Raw genomic sequence first — 21,269 nt, 5'->3', positions numbered from 1 at the left:
GCTACTTTGGACGCTAGGGACGGAGGCTGTGGGATGAGGCTGGAGGAAGAAAGGAGACGAGCAGGCGCCCTGGAGGGGAGGTGGGACAGGGGGGATGTCATGTCCCAGGTGCATCCAGGCCCTGGGAGCCGCATGCTTGCACTGAGGGTCCTGGGCTTCCAGCATCAAGTCCGAGGTTCACACCGGGCAGCACAGTGCCAGTGGTGTCACTTAACACCTCTGGCTGGCTGGCTGCCTGTCTGCCCTCAACGTCCCCAACACCCATTTTCAGTGACCACTTTCCTGACAAGGTGGACCAGTAGCCTCAAGGCAGCAGAGGGCTCAGTCTCAGCATCCCCGGCCCCAACTCAGAGGACCCCTGGGTGAGCTGGCCCTCGCAGAGGCTCCTGTGCCCACCTGCTCCCTCTGCAAGTGGCCAGCAGCAGGTGTGCCCTCTGCCATGACAAAGGCTTCCTGACCCCAGGAGACCCTCCCTCCCTAACCTCAGGCTGCCAGCCCAGGGAGCACCTTAGATGCTCTCTGGCATTCTGTGAGGCAGTTGGCTGTTAAAACATTCAAGTAATAATTTATTTCAGAGAGAAGTGGGGGCGGAGGTTGAAACCAGGCGAACCCACTGTTCAGGCTGTCAGTCACTGAGAAACTGCACCCATGGTCCTTGCAGAAGCAACCCAAGAAGGTGCCAGTCCCAGCCACCCCTCCCCAGGGACAAAACTGTGGTGTGTGGGGGGGAGGTGGTGTAGACCTGATGCCTGTGTCTTCCTGATCCTCGGAAATGGGAGATTCAGGTGGGAACGCTTCCCACTGAGAGCAGTCTTTGCTTATTCACAAACCTGACCCAGGGAATACTGAGGCAGCCTTAACCTTATGGAACACCGAGGGCTGAAGGAAAAGTGTCCTGCAGCAGAAGCAGGACTCGATCCTGGGGTGGAATGAGGGGCTCTCCTCACTGAAGTGCACTGTTTCTCATGGGAGGGGGGCTGATGTTCATTCTTTCTTGTAAGACGCAGTTCTTTTCATTCAAAGATGAAAAGAGTCTGATCTGAAGAGAAGTATTGTCTATTGAGTAAGGTCCTTAGTATCTTGGGGAGGGAAGTGGGGGGGCATGGCTCAGGCTCAGAAGAGGAAAGGACAGATTGCTGCCCAGGGACGAAGGGCCAGGGCTGGCAGGATGTCCCTGCTCTGGAGGCCCATCTAAAGACCAGCCACACCTTTCATGGGTAAACTCCGGGAGCTGGTGATGGACAAGGAGGCCTGGCATGCTGCAGTTCATGGGGTCGCAGAGTTGGACACAACTGAGCAACTGAACTGTGACGGGGACAAGGGACATGGACAGAAGAGTGGGCAGCGGGGGAGGCAGCTGCCTCCAGACACCAGAACAGCCCAACACACGAGCAGTCACGCCAAGATCCCTCATGTCAAACTGCTTTATTACATCTTAAATAACAGTACAGTTGAATATAGGATCTATCTTGCATCCAGCTTCCTTGCAGTACATTGACTTTAAAATTAAATACAAAAGGTGAGGGACAGGGTGCAGAGAGCTCTACAGAGGTGCCGACGGGGGCGGGGGCTCATCCCACTCTCTGCGGGTCCAGGGCACAGGGCGCAAAGGATGGTGCAAACACAGGTGGAGAAGCCACTGCTGCCACTACGGGGGCGCTGGCGCGGGGAGGAGGCCCGCGTTGTCCCAGCACCACTGCCCAACACTGGACGCGCACAGAACCAGGGTCATCTGCGTGTTAGAAAAGTGGTCTGCCTCGGCACAAAGGCTGGTTCCCGGGAGAGGCGGGCCGTGAGAAATCCACAAGGGAGGCCAGGGACTCCGTTCCCTGTACACCCCCCACCCCATCCAACAACAATTTTGGAACAGGACTTGTTTTTTAAAGAAAGAAAACAGTGACATCTCGCCAGGCGAGCGTGTAGGCCGTTAACTGCACGGCCTCCAATGCGATGCGTGTGCACAGAGGAGCGACGCGAGGTGGACAGAGCGCGACGTCACAACTTCAAAGAGGTTATTTCTTCAAAGAAAAAGAACATCTAAGGACTGAGTCCTATATGCACTGTGAGCATTTCTACAGCATGCGGTTCTAAGAGCAAACCCACCCCAAATGGCAAACAATCAGGTTTTTTAAAATTTAACTTAGAAACTTTGAGATCATTATTTTCAAAACATTGATTTGTACATTGTTTCATACACAAATAACTGACTGACTCTCCACGCACAGGACGGCACCGCTCTTGAGGACGGAGGCTCGTGGTGGCCGGGTGGGGCACAGGGTAGTGTTGCGCTGCTGGGTCAGCCTCCCTCCAACTTCACAAGGAGACTGGGTGAGACTAAAAACCAAGCTGAGGGGAGAGGGTGGGTCGGGGGAAGGGCGCCTGACGCGGCCACTGTTCGTCCGCGTGCTCAGTCCCTTGACTTCTCAGCATCATCCTTCTACACCATGCGCACGACGGTCATGTGACACGAGACGGAAGTAAAAAAAACCAGGGACTAAATTTACATCATTAACAATCTCAGAGAGGCTACACCAGACCCTCCTTCTCTGTTTAACTACGAGCAGAAAGAAATATATTTTAAGAAGGAAATATGAATCATGTCTGCAAAATCCTGTTACAAACACAATCTAGAATTCAGAGTCAATTACAAGATGAAGTCCTCAACTTGTTTTGCATGAACATCATCAAACAGGATTACTGATCAAGATTTCAAATAAACTAGTAAAAAGGTGTGTCTGTCTTACAATTACACTCAAGTTTACCTTCTTGTTAACATTTTTATTATAGTATTTCCTTTTAAATTCATTCAAAACAAACAAAAAAGGAAAACAAAGACAATGGTCCCGGAAGGAATGCACGATTCGTTTTAGTTACAGCACAGAGATTCTTCTCTCAGTGGGAATTGTGCTCTTGGTTTCAGCAATAAGTGAGGGGAAGGTCTTGCCCTTTTGAAGTTCTGAAGGGTGCAGGGCGTCCGCGTTAGTAGGGGTAGATGGGAAATGCTATCTGCAACGGTCCAAGGCTGGAATGGTCTTCCAGTCACTGTGGCGTCCACCTGCTGCTTTAAACAGAATCGAGAGACCATGAAGAGAAACGCAGCACCTGGCCCAGGTGCAGAGTGGCATGGCAGCTGCACCCGCTCAGGATGGGGGCACAGCAAGTACTCAGGCTAACTGCAGAGCTCACCTGCCTGCAAGCCCAGGGCAGCCACGTCCAAATGACCCCAGGAGCCCCAACCCACAGCTCCCTCCATGTTGTGAGAAACATGGAGCTGCAAGCAGGGAAGGGTGTGGGCTGCCTCTTACCTGTGAGGGTTAGTTCCAGATTTTGAGGAAGCTGTCCCAGGACCCCGTAGCCACGGCCATCCCGTCATCAGTTACCCCCAGGCAGCTCACGCGGTTGTCATGCCCGGCCAAGACCCCTGGGGGCAGAGGACAGTGTGGTCAGCCTGGGGTCCAGCCACTTGCTGAAGTGGAACCAGAAACCCCCACACCCAGTCCCTGCCAGGCCTCAGTGGTGAGGAAAGGATCCCAACACAAAGGGCACAGCACAGAGGGTGGGCCTTAAGGACAGGCACAGCGATCCCCCTCCCCCAGACAGGGCGCCCTGTGACACTCAGTGGTCAGTGCTTGGACAATCATCAGCCACGTCTTTCCAGAGGAATCTGAGGCTGTATCTCAGAGCACCCCGTGCTGTCAGGACAGAGGCCGCAGACCTGAGGGCACTCAGGGGAGCAGGAGAGGAAGAGGGGCCCCCAGAAGAAGAGGCCATAGGCCAACAGCCATGCTCCCTCTCCAGCACTGAGACAGCAAGTTCTCATCTGCACAACCTCCTTCAATACACTTGACAACTACATACTTCACCCCACCATCACACTTTGTGCTTCCAGGGGTCCCTGCTGAACCTGTGCCCCAGCTACGAGGACGCGGCTGGCCCAGTCCTGCCTGCGTGAGCCACATGACATCGCCAAGAGCTTCTGGTGCCAGGGCCTGGCTCCTGTCCCTTTGCCAGCCCACATGTCGCAGCTGAGTGTGCTCCATCCCTCTGCAGACCCAGTGAGGCCCGGCAGCGTCCTACCTGCCCTGTCGGCCTTGAGGGCGTCCCAGACGTTGCAGTTGAAGTCGTCGTACCCTGCGAGAAGGAGGCGCCCACTCTTGGAGAAGGAGACAGAGGTGATCCCACAGATGATGTTGTCATGGGAGTAGGTCATGAGCTCCTGGTCTGCACGGAGGTCAAACAGCCGGCAGGTGGCATCGTCTGAGCCAGTGGCAAATGCGTTGCCGTTCGGGAAGAACTGGAAAGAGCAAGCAAGCCGAGACAGTTTGCAGACGGACAGAAAGAAACACTGGAAACACAGACTGCCCAACGCAGGGTACTGTGGGCACAGGAGTTGGAGACCAGCTAGGACCAGGCTCTGGCCGGAACAGCAGACGCTGCGCAGGGACCAGGAGGGACCAGACGTGGGCAAAGAGTTGGCTTCCCGTCACCATCATGGTCCCGAGGGAACAGCAAGAGTGTGGCTGCCGCCCATGGCTCGGTGCCCACAGGCGCTGGAGTCAGGCCACCTGACCACGTGGAGGACGGCTCCGCAAGCAGACACTTTCTCCCCCTCCCCACCTCCGGCTCCTCAAAGGGCCAGGCCCTCCTGTCAGGGCAATGTGGACAAGGGCAGGCTCCCTCCACTGCTGTGCCCCCAGAGCCCCACAGAGGATCGCCTGACAGGGTCAGTTACGGGACTATTTGCCCCCAACAGGAGGAAGCCTCACGGTCAGTCATTGGTCGGTCACCCTGGGAGAGAGACACATGTGGGCCTCGCTGGGACAAAGCGAATCACAGTCAAGTCTCCCACAGAGAGTTTTTGTCCATTCGACTGTATTTGCATAGAAAAGAGAGAACACCTAACCCTGAAAACATTTTCCAACTGGCTGACACAGCTGTAGCTCCTGAGGACTCCAACCTGCTGATGGCCAGCCAGGGGCCCTGACCCACACCTGTGACCTCAACTCACACAGATGGCATTGATGTCAGACTCGTGGCCGGTGAAGGTTTGCCGGCACATCCCTTCTCGCACGTCCCAGAGTTTGGCTGAAGCGTCACAAGCACCAGAGACAAACAGTCTGGTGTCTGGAGCGAGTGAAAGGCTCATGACGTCCCCGGTGTGTCCAGTGAATGTGGTCGTCTGCTGGCCAGTCTCGATGTCCCACAGGGCACTGGAACAGAGCAATGACAGGGGTTACCCCCTTGCTTCGAAGACCAGATATGCAACAAACTCCCTCAAACCCCCAGGCCTGCAGCCAACATCCACGCTTCACATAAGACAGATCTGCACCCTGTAGTGACTTTGCTCAAATGGGTTGTTACAGAGCCAAGCACACACACGACATGGATGAGTCTGCCTGGGGCTTCTCTGATTCTCACATTAGCTCATACATCAGCAGAAGAGGGAGCCGAGTGCCTGTCCAGCAGGACACTTGTAGGCTGAGCTGCACGCTTGAGCCCTGCAGGGGCTCGTAAGGGGCAGCAGAGGGCCTCCAGTTGGTGCCCCTGCTGGACAGCTCCATGCCCACCAGAGCCCAGAGGCTGGGTCACTCCATGGGGCAGAGCCACGCTTGGGGTCCATGGCCATCAACTCGAGAGGCTACTCTAGGCCAGAGAAAGGTGAGACATGGCAGTGTAGCAAGGACGTACGCGTTGTTTCTGTGGTTCCCCAACAGAAGCAAGGCCATCAGATGCTCCTCGTTCCCTGTCAGCCTCACAGAAAACCAGCTCAATCCAGCCCTCACATCCAAGCATGGGGGACCCCTCTCTAGGGCCTGACGGACAAGCAGGAAAGAAGACAGACAACCCCCCCACCCCCAGTTCAAAAAACATCCTTCCCAAGTGAAAAAAGCTTCCAAAAATACCTTCTAATACAAAGGTTCTTCCCAAATGGGCAGTCAAGATAGACTGCAGATCTTCGGTGAGCACACACCCAAAGGACACCTTACCGAGCAGGGCTGGCCAGGGTGCCCCCACCCTCCCGTGTGGCCTGCTGGCTCTCAGCCACCACATCTTGCCTCAAAGAACCAGAAAAATCCACAGGGACAGTTTAAGCCTGAAATGACTTAATTTCTTGATGATTTTAAAGGATATGTTTTGGTGCCACAAGTGAACACTTCACAGAGTTTCACTGTCTTCCACCAATAAGGTGGTGGAAACTCCTGTGACACCTGCTACTTTGAAGCTGTGCTCAGACCCCACAGGGGGGCAGTGCTCACCTGAGGGGGCTGAAGCTCACCCCCCAAGGCTAGTAACTGTGGCCCAGGAAGGTGAACTGTGAGGAAGACAAGTGGGTGTTCCACGCAAAGCTCTAGTTTCAAAATCAGTTCTTAGTTGTTCAAAACTGAAATTTCACATCTACACAGAGCACCATGAACTGGCCCACCTCTCTGCACCTATGTCTGAAGCCCCAGGGCCGTGTCCAGTTACAGTGGCCTGGCTGAGGGCTTCCCTGTGGCTCAGCTGCACGGCGGGGAGAACAGTGTGAGACAGGTTCAGCGCACTGGGACTCACCAGGTGGTGTCTCCAGAGCTGGTAACGATCTGATTGTCATCCAGAAAACGGCAGCAGGACAGGTAACCTGGAAAACAGACCCAACAATGGCCCCAGCTGTGAGCACCTGACTCTACATCTTGTAAATGGGAGTGACCAGTGGGAAGGCCCACGCAAAGTGAGGCAAACACCATGTCCACTACCTCTGGCCCTGCCCTGTGTGCTGGAAAGAGGAACAAAGCCACACAGACTGCAGGCACTGCGGGCAAGAGCAGAGTCACACGACTGGACACCAGGAGGAAGGAGGCGCCCTGAGCACACGCACGTCCTCCCGGCCCCTGACGTGGCAGGAGGAGGCAGGATGGAGGGTCTGCAGGGACAAGAGACTGGGGTGCAGGGCTGGAGGCAGACTTGTTTCTGTGGGACAAGTGCGGGGTCAGCGTGGAAACTGCTGTGTGTTACTCATTTCCACACTCCAACCAGCATGAGGCGAGGCAGAGCCTCGCGCTAAGGCCAGGTCCCAGCCTGCATCCCCTTTTGAAATAAGGAAGGGCAAACACGAAGAAGATCCATTCTGTAGGGCCTACATTTGATTTCTCCTGAATAAGCCCTGTTCACCACCATCTCTGCTGTCTTAGCATAAGTGACTCTGAGGACTACACGTACGGAGTGAGCACCCCAGCCAGGAGGTCCAGGGACAGTGGCAGGGCAGCCCCTGACCCCAGCAGGCCGAGCTCCTACCAAGTCTTCCCAGGCCACACAGAGCTACTTGTGATGCTGTGTTTCTCAGTAAAACCAAAGACAAAATACATACCAAGAGAGGAAAAGCCTGCTGACAGCTACTGATGTGGAAAGCATAAGGTTGTTGAGAAAACAAAGCCTTTACCTAACACATTACCTCACTGTCTCCCATAGAAGAAATAGAGACAACAATTTCAGAATATCAATTCTGTGCCTAGACAAGGACATGTGGTCAAGTGCTCCCTAGAGTCCATATCATGTCTATAGGACACCAGGGACCACATGGGTGCCCTGAGCCGCCCCCAGGGGCTCCTCCCAAGGTCTCTGAGCTCCTCTCCAAGAACAGCACTCATTTCCTGGCACACTGCTACCCTCATACAGGCCAGTCTCCCGGGATCCAGCCCTGGAGCCTCCGGCACTGCCCTGTCCGACTGGTGAGAACGGCCGCCTGGAAGGAGCACTGTGGAGACCGCAGCCCCACCAGTACCGCACACAGGGCCAGACCCAGGCACTCCCAGGTCAACGACAAAGAAGCAGGCCCTCGAAGATGACCTCTGTCCATCTCCTGCAGGTGGCGGTCACATGGGGCCCATGAGGTTCCTGCCCCGAGAACCAGCAGCTGAATGTTACGGCCATGGACTTTAAGCACTGGCAACAAGCTCTGGCCTCTTCAGGGCCCAGATGGTCAGCACACACCAGCTGGTGGATCCTTAGGAACCAGGCAGGCTGTGTGTGCCCTCACCAAAACCCCTTGCCTATGGAGGTGTGTGCGTGTAGATGCCCTCAGCAGAACCTCTTCCCACCCTGTGTGCGTGTGTGTGTGTGTGTGTGTGCCCTTTCCTGTGGGCATATATGAGTTTATGTGCACCTGTGTGTGTGCCCTCACCAAATCCCTTCCTCATGGGGGTGTGTGTCTGTGTGTGCATGTTTGTACATTTGTGTGCACCCTAAGTAGAACCCCTTTCCCAAGAGTGTGGGTGTGTGCCTGTGTGCTCTCAGCAGGACCTCTTCCCTGCAGTTTGTGTGTGCACGTGTGTCCCTGTGTGTGTCCTCAGCAGAAAGGTGGCTGGCCCAGGCACTGGTGCCTTTCCAGAGCCCCAGAGGGTCAGGGAAACAGACAAACATGGCACCAAGTGGGGGTGCGCCAGGGCCTCTCTGAGACCACGAGTGGCAGCAGGATGGCCTGGTGCAGGGACGAGCAGGCCACAGTCCAGAGGGAGGAGGCCTGGAATGAAGCAGGACAGGCCCTCTTTCCTCCTACAGCCCAGCCTGCTGGCTCCTGTCAAGGAAAAAGGAACCAACAGGCCGGGGGCCCCGGACAGCAAGGACAGCCCAGCCCACAAACATGAAGCGCTAGCCACCGCAGGAGGGCAGGCCATCACGGCCCCAGGAAGTTCTGGCTAAACTCCTGACCAGGTGATCCCAGGAAGACACCACGTCTGCACTGGGATGGGAGGTTTAGGAAAGGTGGCGGCACTTTCAGGGCATTACTGATTTCTCAAACACATGATCTAATAATGCCTTTTTGCCAAAACAGCACTCAAAAGGTTATTCTGTATGTAACGTAGTCACAACACCACCACTCTACCTCAAGGCTGGAAGCTCAGTTCCTAAGTCGTTTCCAGAAGGCACCTTGCACTCTGCAGGACAGATAACTTAGAAGGAAGGTGAGACACCGGAGGACAGAGCGTCGTCTGACAGGTGCTCCCTCGGCCCCGCAAGCGCTCCCACAGCCTGGGAGGCCAACTCGAGAGAAGGAAGCTCGGCTTGCTCCAAGTGGGCCCCGTATCTTATGGAAACAACAGCAATGTGAAACTGATCACAGGAGCCTCCTTCCTGAGGCTGCACAAGCTTGATGCCTGCCCCGACTCTGCAGACACCACCAAGCATGAGGGCCTGCTGAGAAGAGCACCCAGATGGGTTTTATTGCAAATGAGTTCTAAGATTCTTCAAGAAAATGTCCCAACCCCGGCTTAATGCTCAGGCCTGAGATGCCTGAATGAGGGGTACCAATGCCCTCAGATAAGTCAGGAAGGACAGAGATGAGACAGACCACACGTGCCCCGATCTACTGAGTCCACTGACCTTTTGCACCCTCGCCCGACTAAAGGGAGGCTACGTGAAGCTCATCGAACGTTAACCTTTATTGATCTGAAGCATCATATCTGAAATGTCACAAATAGCCTTAAGATGTCGAATGTTTAAAACACACCACTCAGCTCTCAAGAAGAGTTCGCACTGCATGAAGGAAACACAATTTCTAATGCATTCTAATATTAGTTTTATTTTTTCTTTCAGCAAACAAAGTGCTAAAAAATTTAAAAGATTTAATTAAAAATGGAAGTCCATACACTGAACTGGATAATAAGAGATTGATAAACAGTAAGAATGTTTTTTAAGTCCTGTGAGTTCACTGACGCTGTAAGCAAAGTGGCTTATGAAGGGTGCTCACTGGACAGAAGGATGGGGCAGGCAGGCAGGCTAGGCTGGGTTCCACCCCCAGGAGTAACCTTCCCCCAACAACTATGAGCGCTGGACAAATATAAAAGCAAACTCCTACAAACACTGGAAGCAGCAGCAGACAAACTAAAGGGGAGCCTGCACCTGGAGGCACTGGGGGACCTTGTTTTTCAGGTGCTGTGCCTGCAGGCAGGTCCCCTCCTGTGACAGCCACAACCACGCAGCCACACCTCAGACAGCACATCTGTGGCCCAACTTTCTTGAGCAGCCAGTACAGGGTTCTGGGCAACCACAGCCAGAAAGTGAAAGAAGAAAACCTAGAAAGGAGAAAGCCATACCAGGCCCTAAAAAATCACGCACCGACTCCCCCACATCTGCCCAAACCACAGATAGGCAAGACAGCTGAGCCCACATAGCACGGCTGCTCCGCACAGGACCACATGGCAAGATTCCAGGAGAGTAGTCTGCACAATACAACAGCCGCAAAAGCCCAGGATGCAAGTCAAATCACTAGATGCACCAAGAAGCAGGAAAACTGTCACCTACATTCGAGAGGAAGGAGCCACCGAGACCAACCTCAAGGGACTGACCACTAGAACTGGCAGATAAGAATTTTAAACTGCTCACAAGGATCCTAACTATGCTCATTATAAATTTAAAAAGACGGGCAATCTCAGCAGAGAAACGAGAACTAATTTTTTAAAAAGCAAACAAATTCTAGAACTGAAAAAGTAAACATCTGACTTAAATGGCTTGCTGGGTGGTCTTAACAACACTATGGTGGTGACAGCAGTCACATGCACTAGAGGATGGCTCTGGAGAAGTGGGAGGTGGGATCTAAGGGATGACGTGAATGCACACAAGGAGAGAGCACCAAGGACAGAAAGCGGACCTCTAAAATTTCCCCAATTTAGTGAAAGACAGAACTTTACAAAGTCAAGGTGCTGAAGCACAATAAACAAAATCACTTCAAGGCAAGTCAGTCAAGCTGCAGAAAAATAAAGAAAAATCTTTAAAATGCTAAAAGAAAATAATACCAACCCCAAATTAAATATATCAGTAAAAATATTCTTCAGGAATGAAGGATAGTCAGTATTTTCAGGTGAGAACAGACAGTATTCCTTGTGGAGATCCAAACCGACTGTAAGAAGCGCTAAAGCAAGCCCCTCAGGCTGAAAGGCACCCAGGAGAAAGCGCATGTCTACAGGAAGGAATGAACAACAGAAATGGTACAGACTTGTGTAAATGTAAGAGACTATTCAATCTTCTTCAAATGGCTAAGCATGTTTAAAGGAAAAAGTGTAACAATATACTGGGGGCTTACAACACACAAGGATGCAAAACCCAGAAAAAGAAAAGTTTGTAAAGGGTAAGGAAGGGCAGGCAAGAAATGGACATTTATGGCTACAAGACTCTTGTCTTTCACATAAATGGACACAACAAACCTGGCCGCACCTTAAGAATTGTGAATGTACGCTGTAATCCCTGCATAACCCCTAAAATATAATTCAAAGAGGTAACCAAAAAGCCAACAGATAAAACTATAAAATAGAATTCTAAACTATCAGGTAACCCAAAAGAGGTGGGAAAGGAGAGGTCATCATAAATCCCAGTGCATCCGTAATGCAGGGAGCAGACACGAAGCTCACACTAGAGAGGCAGAGACATGTAGAGTAGACAACGGACTGTCTTTATAAATCCAGTTATGCAGACAGAAGAAATACACCATGCAAACAGTCAGCCTAAGAAGGTTGGAATGGTTGCAAGAACATCAGATAAAGCCCACTTTCCAGCAGAGGTTCTGAGAGAGGAAGAGGGTCAGTTCTCAGGAAGAAATGACAGTCAGGAACATAACTGCTTCCACTGACGGAAGTCAGAATTCAAGAAGCAGAAATTCCCAGAATGCAGGGAGAAAGAGAGAAATCCACCCCACCTCAGCAACTTAAAAAACTAAAGACACAGAAAATGTGAATAATGTCAAAGTCCTGCTCTGACAAACACACTGAGAACTGCCCCACAGCCTGGCCTCCTGAGCACAAGCAGCATGTCCTTGTCAGACCACCTGGTCCTCGGGAAGTGAGCCTCCACAAATGTGAAAAACTCAACCAATACAGAACATTGTTTCTGAACATAACTGCATGTAATCAGAAACCACAGGTTACCAAAATGGTGTTAAAAAAATATTTCCCACTGAATGACAGCATAGCTAAAGCCACACTTGGAGGGGAGTTTACAGCTTTAAAGGCTCAATTTGAAAAAGAAGGAAGGCCTAAGGTTCCACCTTAATAAGAAGCTAGAGTTAAGAAGGAAGCAACCCCAAAACGAACAAAAGGCAGGAAATGACACAGGACAGAAATCAATGCAATACAGGCAGTGTATCTTTAAAAGTTTAAGGATATACAATTAACCGGCCAGAATCAATTTAACAGACTGCCTGAATGATGTCAAAAGGACGCCAGTAACTACGATAACTCTCTGGTTGCATGTGAAGTACATGAGCAGAGAGTGTAGTTTTGAATGATAATACAGCAAGAGAAGTAAAATACTGGGGTGAGACCTTTTCCAGAAATGTTATGTCTTTTGTAGTAAATAGTAACTGTCACAGGTAAACTGAACTTGGCTAAACAACCCGCTATCTAACAGTTCCAGCAGGCTCCGTTCAGGAGACCTGGGCCTACAGGACTGTTCTGCCCTATGCAGCATGAGTGCTGGTCAGTCATCAGTCAGGGGGCGTGTGTGCGTGCACAAGTGGACACAGGTATGTGTAACATGCGTGTTTAGATTAGGAAACCCTTGGGGGAAAGTGCTCAAAATGGAAGATGGTTCAGAAGCAGAGAAGAGAATGAACTATGGCATGCTGATACGGAAAGAAGTGGGCCACCAGCTACTACACAGTGACCCAAGTACCCAGGATCCTTGAAAACCAGACACTACCGTGACTTAAACCCAAAGGCTTCCTAATGGTAAAAGTATATCAAGGCCTGTCTTTGATTTCACTTTCAGAGTATCTCTGGCCATTACTGTAGCCAATCTCATAAAACAACTACTGAGAAGATGCAAGTGTCCACGGCACACAACTAATGCCTGGCCACAGCACACGACTGTGACTTTATTGATGAGAATGTGTACCTGTGTGTCCAGCCAGCTCACGACTCACACGTACATTCCCTTCACGAGTTTTCAGATTGTAAATGGAGCAGATGTTATCCAGGCCTCCGCAGGCCACGTAGTTCCCAGAAGGGGCATAAGCGCATGTCATGACCCACGAGGAGCGCAGCGGGATGGCATGGACCTGAAGGGCAGAACACACATGATGTGAGCACGCAGGTCAGACACATCGCCTACCAACACTGTGATCCTGCTTCTTGTCTTCATCTGTCACTGCCCCAGAGGTGACACAGCAAGACGCTGGCCAAAATTAGTTTGAAAATAATTTTTATCAGTGGCCAAATGAAGGAAAAATTGAATCAGAAATTCAGTGCTGCACAACAATTTAATGTAGAGTTTTTATTTTAATTGCTGCACTGCTTGGCTTTTAGGATTAGTTTCCTGACCAGGGATCAAACTCTGGCTTTTGGCAGTGAAAATGTGGAGTCATAACCACTGGCCCATCAGAGAATCCCAAATGCAGGTTTATTAGTCAGGCAGGCACTTCAGGAATACCAGCAAAGCCTCCAAATTGAAATTACATATTAAGAAGAAAACATTTCATTGGCCTATCAAAATGACTATAAAATTAATTCACAAACTCAAGTATTTTTAGTGAAGTAATCAAACTAGACATTACTATAATTAATCCTACCAAGCCCCTGCCTGTGTCTGCGATTTAAGTACCACAATCTTTTTATACACATTTGGTATTCTCTAGCAAAATACAACTGAATTTTGTCTGCTATACACATTTAGACCAATGACAATATTTTTTTTTATTCAGTAAAGATTGAACAACCTTGGATTAAATTTTTTAAATAATTTATACTTTAAAATATAGTATCTTTCAGATTATTTCCTGTGAAAACTAGTCACTAATGGAAAACTATACTTTTGCATTTTTAAATACAACGAGATTTCCCATGAGCTAAAATTGGATTCCTGGCTCCTAGAAACATGGAAGAGGCCCTCCCTCCACCTGCTTGTAAGGAAGACCAACCATGGCCTAAGAGTGCAGCCTGGCAGCACAGGCCACACGTGCCAGCTACGTGACCAGGTTTCCACCTGGCCCAAACAACTTTACTCTAAAAGCGACACCCCTGTGCTCCTCCGCCCTCTCCTTTACAAATTGTGCATAAGTGAACCCAGAGTTTAAACACCAGCCTTTGCCCGGGCTGGTCTTCAGGGCATGGTCTGCAGTGCCTACCTTGTTTGTGGTGTAGCTATCCCAGATAATAAGTTTACCATCCTGCGAGGCACTGACTAGAAGCCTGGAGCAGAGAGACAAAAGCAAACTCATCAGCAACACTGGAGCCTCCCCAAAGACAGCAAATGAAAAGTATATTCTCACGACAACTAATACATACTTCAAAGTTACATTCCCTTTAGATAATCCCCAGCAAAGTTCTAATTGTTAGACCAACTCTGAAAGCATGAGAAGAAAACACCCTCACAGGTATGAGTGCAGGCCCAGCCGCAGCCCCTCAGCTATTCAGATAAGACACGCTGGTTGCCTAGAGCTGCTCTCTCGTGGTTTCTGGTCACCATACACCAGATCTGAAGCCTACAGATCTTTCAAGAGTCAAGGTGGTAGGAAATATTTAGTATATAATTTTATGTTCCATTTTGACACATAAAAAGCATAAACATAAAGGACTAATAAGTTTTTAGATACTCAGAATTTATAACCCATTTCTCACCACAATGGGAATCCAGGTCTCCTAGAACCATGAAGGAACTGGTTTCCCACCTGCCTTGAAAAGAGATGCCAATCTAAAGCACAGCTGTGCCTGGTCCCACAGAAGAGCCTAACGAACATTTTCTGTGCCAAGTTTCTTGCTCCGGTCAGTTGGGCTAAGTACAGACCGCGTGTGATGAAGAGGTACTTTGTCTGCATTTGCAGAGATGGACAGGATGTTGCCAAAGGAAAGCATGACCAATAGGCAAAGGAACTGCAAACGCAAGTACTCCAGGAACCAGCCCCTCCTGGACAACCTGGGGACCCTGCCCTACAGGCGACGCTGCTCCAGGACGGGCGAGAAGGTACCCACGGAGAGACCTGTCAGTAGGGTGGACAAGGAGAAGGGTCTGCCGTTTCAGAGACTGCATCGAAACACGGTCTCAACCATCTCAGACACAAGTGCATTTGACTTCTTGAACTGCTCAAACCTGAAGGTACCATCACTTGAGTCACTCTGACAACTGACCTTATGTTCTGATGCACAGACTCCTTCACGTGGAGTCTGGCAGGGAATACACACGTGTTCAGCTCTGCATGACAAAACTAATTCCAATGCAGGCTCCAACTCTATTATTTTGGGGATGCAATTTCTTAAAGGAAATCCCTGCCTTGCAGTGCAGTTATAAATACATCAGGCACTTGAAAGACCCTGTGTATCAGATCAAGGGTCACTTGGCAGCTCTATTACTTTCAGGCCCCTCCAAGTACAGGTTGGCTGGAACATCAGAGCCAACGTAAAGAAGCTCATCCCCTGGGAAGGTCACCTCTGAAAAGGTCTCCTCGTCAGAAAGCTTAATATCTGCTGACGTGCCCAGGGTTGGAACCTTTAAGCAGCCCTGATCCCCCAGAAGGTGAGAGAAGACACACCTCTTAACCCCCAAGAGGACTGCCATGAGGCCCTGGCTCCTTCTATCTCCCACTTCCTTGGAGCACAGAGGCAGAGCCAGGAGAAGGCCCAAAGCCCTAGTCTGGGTCCCACGGCCTCCCCTTCCTGCACACTCACAAGCCTGGATGGATTAGCAGTGTTTCCCTCTCAACTGTATCACTTTGGCAGATTTCAGAAAAGGGAGAAAAGGTTTAACATTAATTCACATGATTGAAAGAGACTCTCAAACATTATAAAAAGTAGACTTCATATATAAAAATTATAATATATTGATAAACATATTATAAATACACATATAACATGTACTGACACAAGCGCGCCCACACACCTCACTGTTGGGCATCTCCTACAGCTTTATCTCCCCTGAAAAATTTCTAAATTTATTCACTTGTTTTTAAAATATTTATTTATTTGGCTGTGTCAGGTCTTAGCTGTGGCACGCAGGATCTCCAATCTTCGTTGGAGCATGTGGGATCTAGTTCCCTGACCAGGAATCAAATACAGGCCCCTGCACTGGGAACGTGGAGTCTTAACTACTGGACCACCAGGCAAGTCCCTCTCCTATAGTTTTAAAATACAACCAGCTAACTAATGCGATAGTCTGAGAATACCCATGAACCACACAAATATAATAAAATAACTGGTATTCCCAAATTATTATTATGACTCATTAACCCTGAGTCATGAAATAAAGTTGTATAATAAACTTTGATGCCTATGAAGATGCCATAAACAAAATGTACATCCGAAACATTAAAAAAAAAAAAATTCTGATGTTAAAGAAGAAAATTTTACTCTCCAGAAAACATGGCTATCTAGGGGAGAAAAGTCTCCAAAGGGCTCTGGATAGCAGGAGTTGTCCTTGGTATCATTTTTTGTTTTCCTAGTTTATGATTATGAAACAGCCCTTGTTTAAGGGCATTATACCAGTAATTGCCATTTGAAAAGCAGCTGTACAACACACGTCCATGTACCCTACACTGTCCAAGAAAGTGAACAAGCCAGGTGGTGCCCAGCAGCCTTCCTGGTGCTCTGCCTCAACCTGCTCCGTGGGGACCACGACCCTGAACTGGAGCTGCTGAGTCCTCACGTTTGCACCTTCCACCACTGGATTCCCAAGCAGAGTTTGTGTTCGAACCAGAGGGCATGCAGAGCCTTGAGGATGTGGTCAGGACACCTGCATGATCTAGGGGCTCCCTGCCCTCTAAGCCCCTCTCTTCATTGTCACAGCTCTGGCCACACACTTGCCATAGTTCTTCGAACACAGCTCTCGGTCACCTCTCAGGACACAAGTGACTGTCCATCCAACTTCCTGTCTAACCAGGACATTGATGTTAACACAGATCAGGAAAGACCCCAAGGGTAAGACACTATATGACTGCCATCTATTTTTTGAGAGAAGTAGTCTAAGATGGATGGATTAGTAAGGGCAATTTTCCTTTTTTCCTCTTCTATTCTTTCTGATCATTGCCATCATTAACAGGATCTAAGTTAGCTCTCATTTGCATTTGGAATTATATGGGATACTGTACAGAACAAACTAAAAATAGAATCTTTTGTTCTATAGCTGTTGACACACTAAAGCAGCCAATTTCACGAACAAAGAAAAAAAAATACCAAGCAGAAAATTCCTGACAATTAAAACATGAAAAAAATGCAACTCAGAGAAAAGCATCTGATGCTCAAAGTATAACATGTTAGGTATCTGAAAAAACACATTACAGTCACAACATCACATGGCTTTTTCTTTAATTATTTGGGAGGAAAAATGGAGAAAGATTCCCAGTACCATCCAACAGGAAGACAGAAGGAGCTGGATGGATTTCATTTCAGCAATGCTACAGGTGAAGGGACGAGGAAGGGGAAGGAGGCCCAGAGAGCAATGGTGACTAGTCACTTAGAAAGAGGTGTGAACACAGGCAGAATTCAAGGAACAGAGGGATCACTAGAGAAAAGGGGGTGGGGCGGGCAGGCCAGGGAGAGGCAGAGAAAGCACCTCTCATGTACATGCTCCGTGCCCCAGTGCAGGCCCTCAGGAGACACGCAGCACTGTTTTAACTCTCCCGACACCACATGGACTGGCTTCTGATCACTGAACCAGGTCACCAAAACCAGGAGAAGGTGTGGTTATGAGGCCACCAGAACAGGCTGGAAAGAAGAGCCATGGCACAGTGGGCAGGTCACCCCTCAAGGTGACACGGAGGGGATAGGTCAACCCCCAGGGGACACAGAGGACAGGCACCACCCCACCTGAGGTGGCACGGGCACTGTGCCATGGAGCTGGGAAGACAAAGTTGAGGGGAGGGTGGTGACAGGGGAACAGCAGTATGGCCAGCTGTCCTGCCTGCTACACGTCTGACAGCAGTGCCCAGTTTTTCCTTTACCAATCCCAGCCTGTGGGCTCCGACCATCCCCCCACCATGAATGCCCACATGCCCGCGTTCCCGCCCACACACCTGGAGTCGGTGCCCCAGTGCATGGCATAGATCTTGGCCAAGTGTCCCCTCAGCGTCCTCCTGGTGCGCATCTGGATTCTTCCCACAGGGTCAATGTTGTTTGTGATCTTAAAAATAAAAGTTACCAAGAATTAACACTATGGGAGGCACACTCTCCCCCCGCCCCCACTGCCAAAGTCTCCTTCACACCCACTCTGCTCAGTAACACCACCACCCTCAATGGCTGTGCCTGCCTGGCTCCTGCCAGTTAGCCCAGCCTCGCTCCATCGTGAGGCCCCAGCCCAGGCGCAGCAGCTTGGTGCTGGCCCAGAGCCTCCTCCCCCCACCCCCATCAGCGCACTAACTGGCCATCCAGGCCCAGTTCCTCCTGCCTCTGTCCGGCCCTCAAAGGCTGTTCTTCCTCCTAATTACAGCCTCCTCAGTTACGTCACCATCTAACAGGGCTCCAGGAACATAGACTGCTTGGTGCTGTGTGTGCTGAGCTGGACAAAAGTGGTCATCTCTTCTGCACTCTGGAGTTTAAGGGACAAAATTGCATGTGCACCTACTGTTCACCCAACACACAAGAACCTGATGTTCATGACTCTGGGTCGACAAATGGTAAGTGTGTCACCATAGTGGTCTTTAAAAAATGTAGAGTCCGAGGTGCATCTGAGAATTCACATGTAGGTGATCCCAGCAATCTAACTTTAACTTATTGTTTAACCCCAATTAAACAATAGCTTCTAAAGCATTGATATGATATAAAAAATGTAATCATCCTCAACAGAAGAAGGAATATAATTTTTCTTTCACATTTCTGTTCATTGTTTGAGACAAAAAAATTTTTTTCAATGAGGTGAAATTCACCATCTGAAAATATATAATTTAGCAATATTTAGTATATTCACAACATTGTTCCACTGTCAGCGGTATCTGGTTCCAAACCATCTTCATCATCACCCCCAGAGGAAGCTCCTTATCCACCAAGCAGTCATTCCCTACAGCCTCCTCCTCAACCTTGGGTAAGCACGAATTTATTTTCTGTCTCTACATGGTGATCTGTTCTGGACAGTTCATATACACAGAATCACACAACATGTGACCTCCTCTCACTGAGCACCCATGTCTTAAGGTTCACCCTTCTACAGCTGAGTAAGTCCCACTGTGTGGACAGCCTGTGCCTGGCTCTGCTCTCATCCCCTGAGGGCACACAGCTGCTGGGAGCATTCATACACTGGCTGGTCTGCGCATCAGCTCTAGTCTCTGGGTATGTACCTAGGAGTGGAGCCATGGGTCATAACTTGGGTTTAAATCTCTGAGAATCTGCCAAACTGGACTTTAGAAACTAAAGTTCTAAGGCAGACCTAATTAGGGAGGGAGAGGAAATTCAAAACATCCATATAGAAACTGTAATAAGATTTACGACTCTGACCTCTGTAAGAGGACATAATTACTTAAGGCTAGAGAGGTATTTATGTTTTATCTAAAACTTACCATAGCCTATGCCCAGCATTGACAGTGACCTGCAAATGAGAACCTTCAAACAGGGGCCCCACCCTTGCTGTGCACCAAGTCAGAGCAGCTCCTTCCAGAGGCCCAGAGCAGACTCCACAAGCACCAGCCTCTACAGCAAGTCAGTGACTCTGCATCAATGGTCCTTACCTGAGAGAGAGTCGCGTCTGCACATGCCTTCCGAGCATCCTGGGAAATGACAAGGACAATGGGACATTAGTGCTGCTCCCAGAACAGGCTCCCCCAGACCCAGGACGCAGTCTCAGTTAAAGTGAAAGTAGCTCAGTTGTGTCCAACTCTTTGCGACCCCATGGATATAAAGTCCATGGAATTCTCCAGGCCAGAATGCTAGAATGGGTAGCCATTCCTTTCTCCAAGGGATCTTCCCAATCCAGGGATAGAACCCAGGTCTCCCGCGATGCAGGTGAATTCTTTACCAGCTGAGCCACCAGGGAAGCCCAGGAAATACTGAAATGAGTAGCCTATCCCTTCTCCAGGGGATCTTCCTGACTCAGGGTCAGGGTGTCCAGCACTGCAGGAGCATTCTTTACCAGCTGAGCTACACAAGGGAAGCAATCTCAGAGCCTCTATCAAGAGCCTCCCCACCCTGCCTCAAGCCCAGGGCATGGTGGACACAGAACCAGCCACGCACGGACACATCTCAGCCTGCAGATCCCCGCCCCTGCAGATCACCCCTCAACTAATGCACAGCACCCCTTGCCCGCACCCCTGCCTGCAGACTCCAGCACCTCCCATAGCACTGCACCTGCGTCCTGAGTCATGGGGCCCGAGAAACAATGTCTAAAAGCACTGAATGGCCAGCCCATGGAACTTTTCTTCTAGAATGTTAACTCAGGACTGTGTTTTCAAGCCTAACAATCACTGATGCTGACCTCTATGGAAAAGAGCAAAGGGTCTGGAGTCAAGGCAACCAAATCTCTGGCTGGTCACATCCTGCTGCTTGCTTTCTTATCTGTGAAATGACCTTGTGAAGCAGGCAAGAAATGTAATAAAAAGGGATGTTCCTGAAGCTAATGAAGACGTCCTTGTTGTTCCTAAGCGATCCAAGCTGCTAGAAAATAAATCTGGAAATCTCAAATCTGGATATGACTTTTACAAACAAAAAGCCACACACTATGAAGGGAAATGAGACACTGGTTTGAAAGGGAAAGACTCTGAGTGTAGGAGCGGGGCCCAAGAAGAAAATTTGGGTGTAGGAATAATTTTAAAGGAAACTGACAACTTCTCATAAAACTCTGCCATTGTGTAGCCATCTGCCCACCTGCGCTCACTGATACACATCTAAACGCTCATGTGAACGCTCCTGAAGGCGTCCAGGAGACCTTCTCCAGGGGCCAACAGCCTCACTGCTAATTATTTTAACTTCAAGAAGCTGGTGGTAGTATTTACCAACCTAGAACATGGAGACATACTCAAAGAGATTGCTATTATAAATGTACCAAATAGCTAGATTCCAAATTCAACTTAAATTATCCTATTAGAAGCCACTCTGCTCCGTTAATTCTGCCTATTTAATTACACAATTAAAACAGGAAAATTATATAATTGAGAATTTCTGTGCCAGCACCTACTCTGGTGTCAGGACCAGGCGGAGGGGAGATCCCAAGCAGCAGGTCTCCCATGCGTGGTTTTGTTACGGTCCCTATGTTCAGTATTCACTTCTGAATACCGTTCTTACTGATGTTATACAAGGCTTTCAATTTTAAAAAAGACAAGTATTAAAAAAAAAAAATTTTTGGCCATGTCATATGTGGCCTGTGGGATCTTAGTTCCCTGACCAGGGACTGAA

General features: G+C 49.6%; 1 protein-coding gene across 14 annotated transcripts in view; it reads right to left on the bottom strand.

The window, feature by feature from the left end:
• Positions 1 to 1,406: 1,406 nt before the first annotated feature.
• The window catches only part of GNB1 (G protein subunit beta 1), a 76,484-nt gene continuing 56,621 nt past the window's right edge, over positions 1,407 to 21,269 (bottom strand). For 7 of the 14 annotated variants that reach the window (XM_069545832.1, XM_069545831.1, XM_069545834.1 and 4 more), the window contains 9 exons: positions 19,610 to 19,648; positions 17,966 to 18,072; positions 14,090 to 14,153; positions 12,862 to 13,024; positions 6,553 to 6,619; positions 5,009 to 5,210; positions 4,078 to 4,294; positions 3,306 to 3,421; positions 1,407 to 3,058 (listed from right to left, as the gene is read on the bottom strand). In XM_069545832.1, coding sequence (XP_069401933.1) covers positions 3,315 to 3,421; positions 4,078 to 4,294; positions 5,009 to 5,210; positions 6,553 to 6,619; positions 12,862 to 13,024; positions 14,090 to 14,153; positions 17,966 to 18,072; positions 19,610 to 19,648 — 966 coding nt within the window. In that variant the 3' untranslated portion in view covers positions 1,407 to 3,058; positions 3,306 to 3,314. Of the gene's footprint in view, positions 3,062 to 3,305; positions 3,422 to 4,077; positions 4,295 to 5,008; positions 5,211 to 6,552; positions 6,620 to 12,861; positions 13,025 to 14,089; positions 14,154 to 17,965; positions 18,073 to 19,609; positions 19,649 to 21,269 lie in introns of all 14 variants that reach the window. The other 7 variants (XM_069545839.1, XM_069545840.1, XM_069545842.1 and 4 more) reach the window with 1 other exon arrangement.

The sequence above is a fragment of the Ovis canadensis genome, chromosome 12, assembly GCF_042477335.2.
Source record: "Ovis canadensis isolate MfBH-ARS-UI-01 breed Bighorn chromosome 12, ARS-UI_OviCan_v2, whole genome shotgun sequence".
NCBI lineage: Eukaryota > Metazoa > Chordata > Mammalia > Artiodactyla > Bovidae > Ovis > Ovis canadensis.
This window is presented reverse-complemented; position numbering and strand designations above follow the sequence as displayed.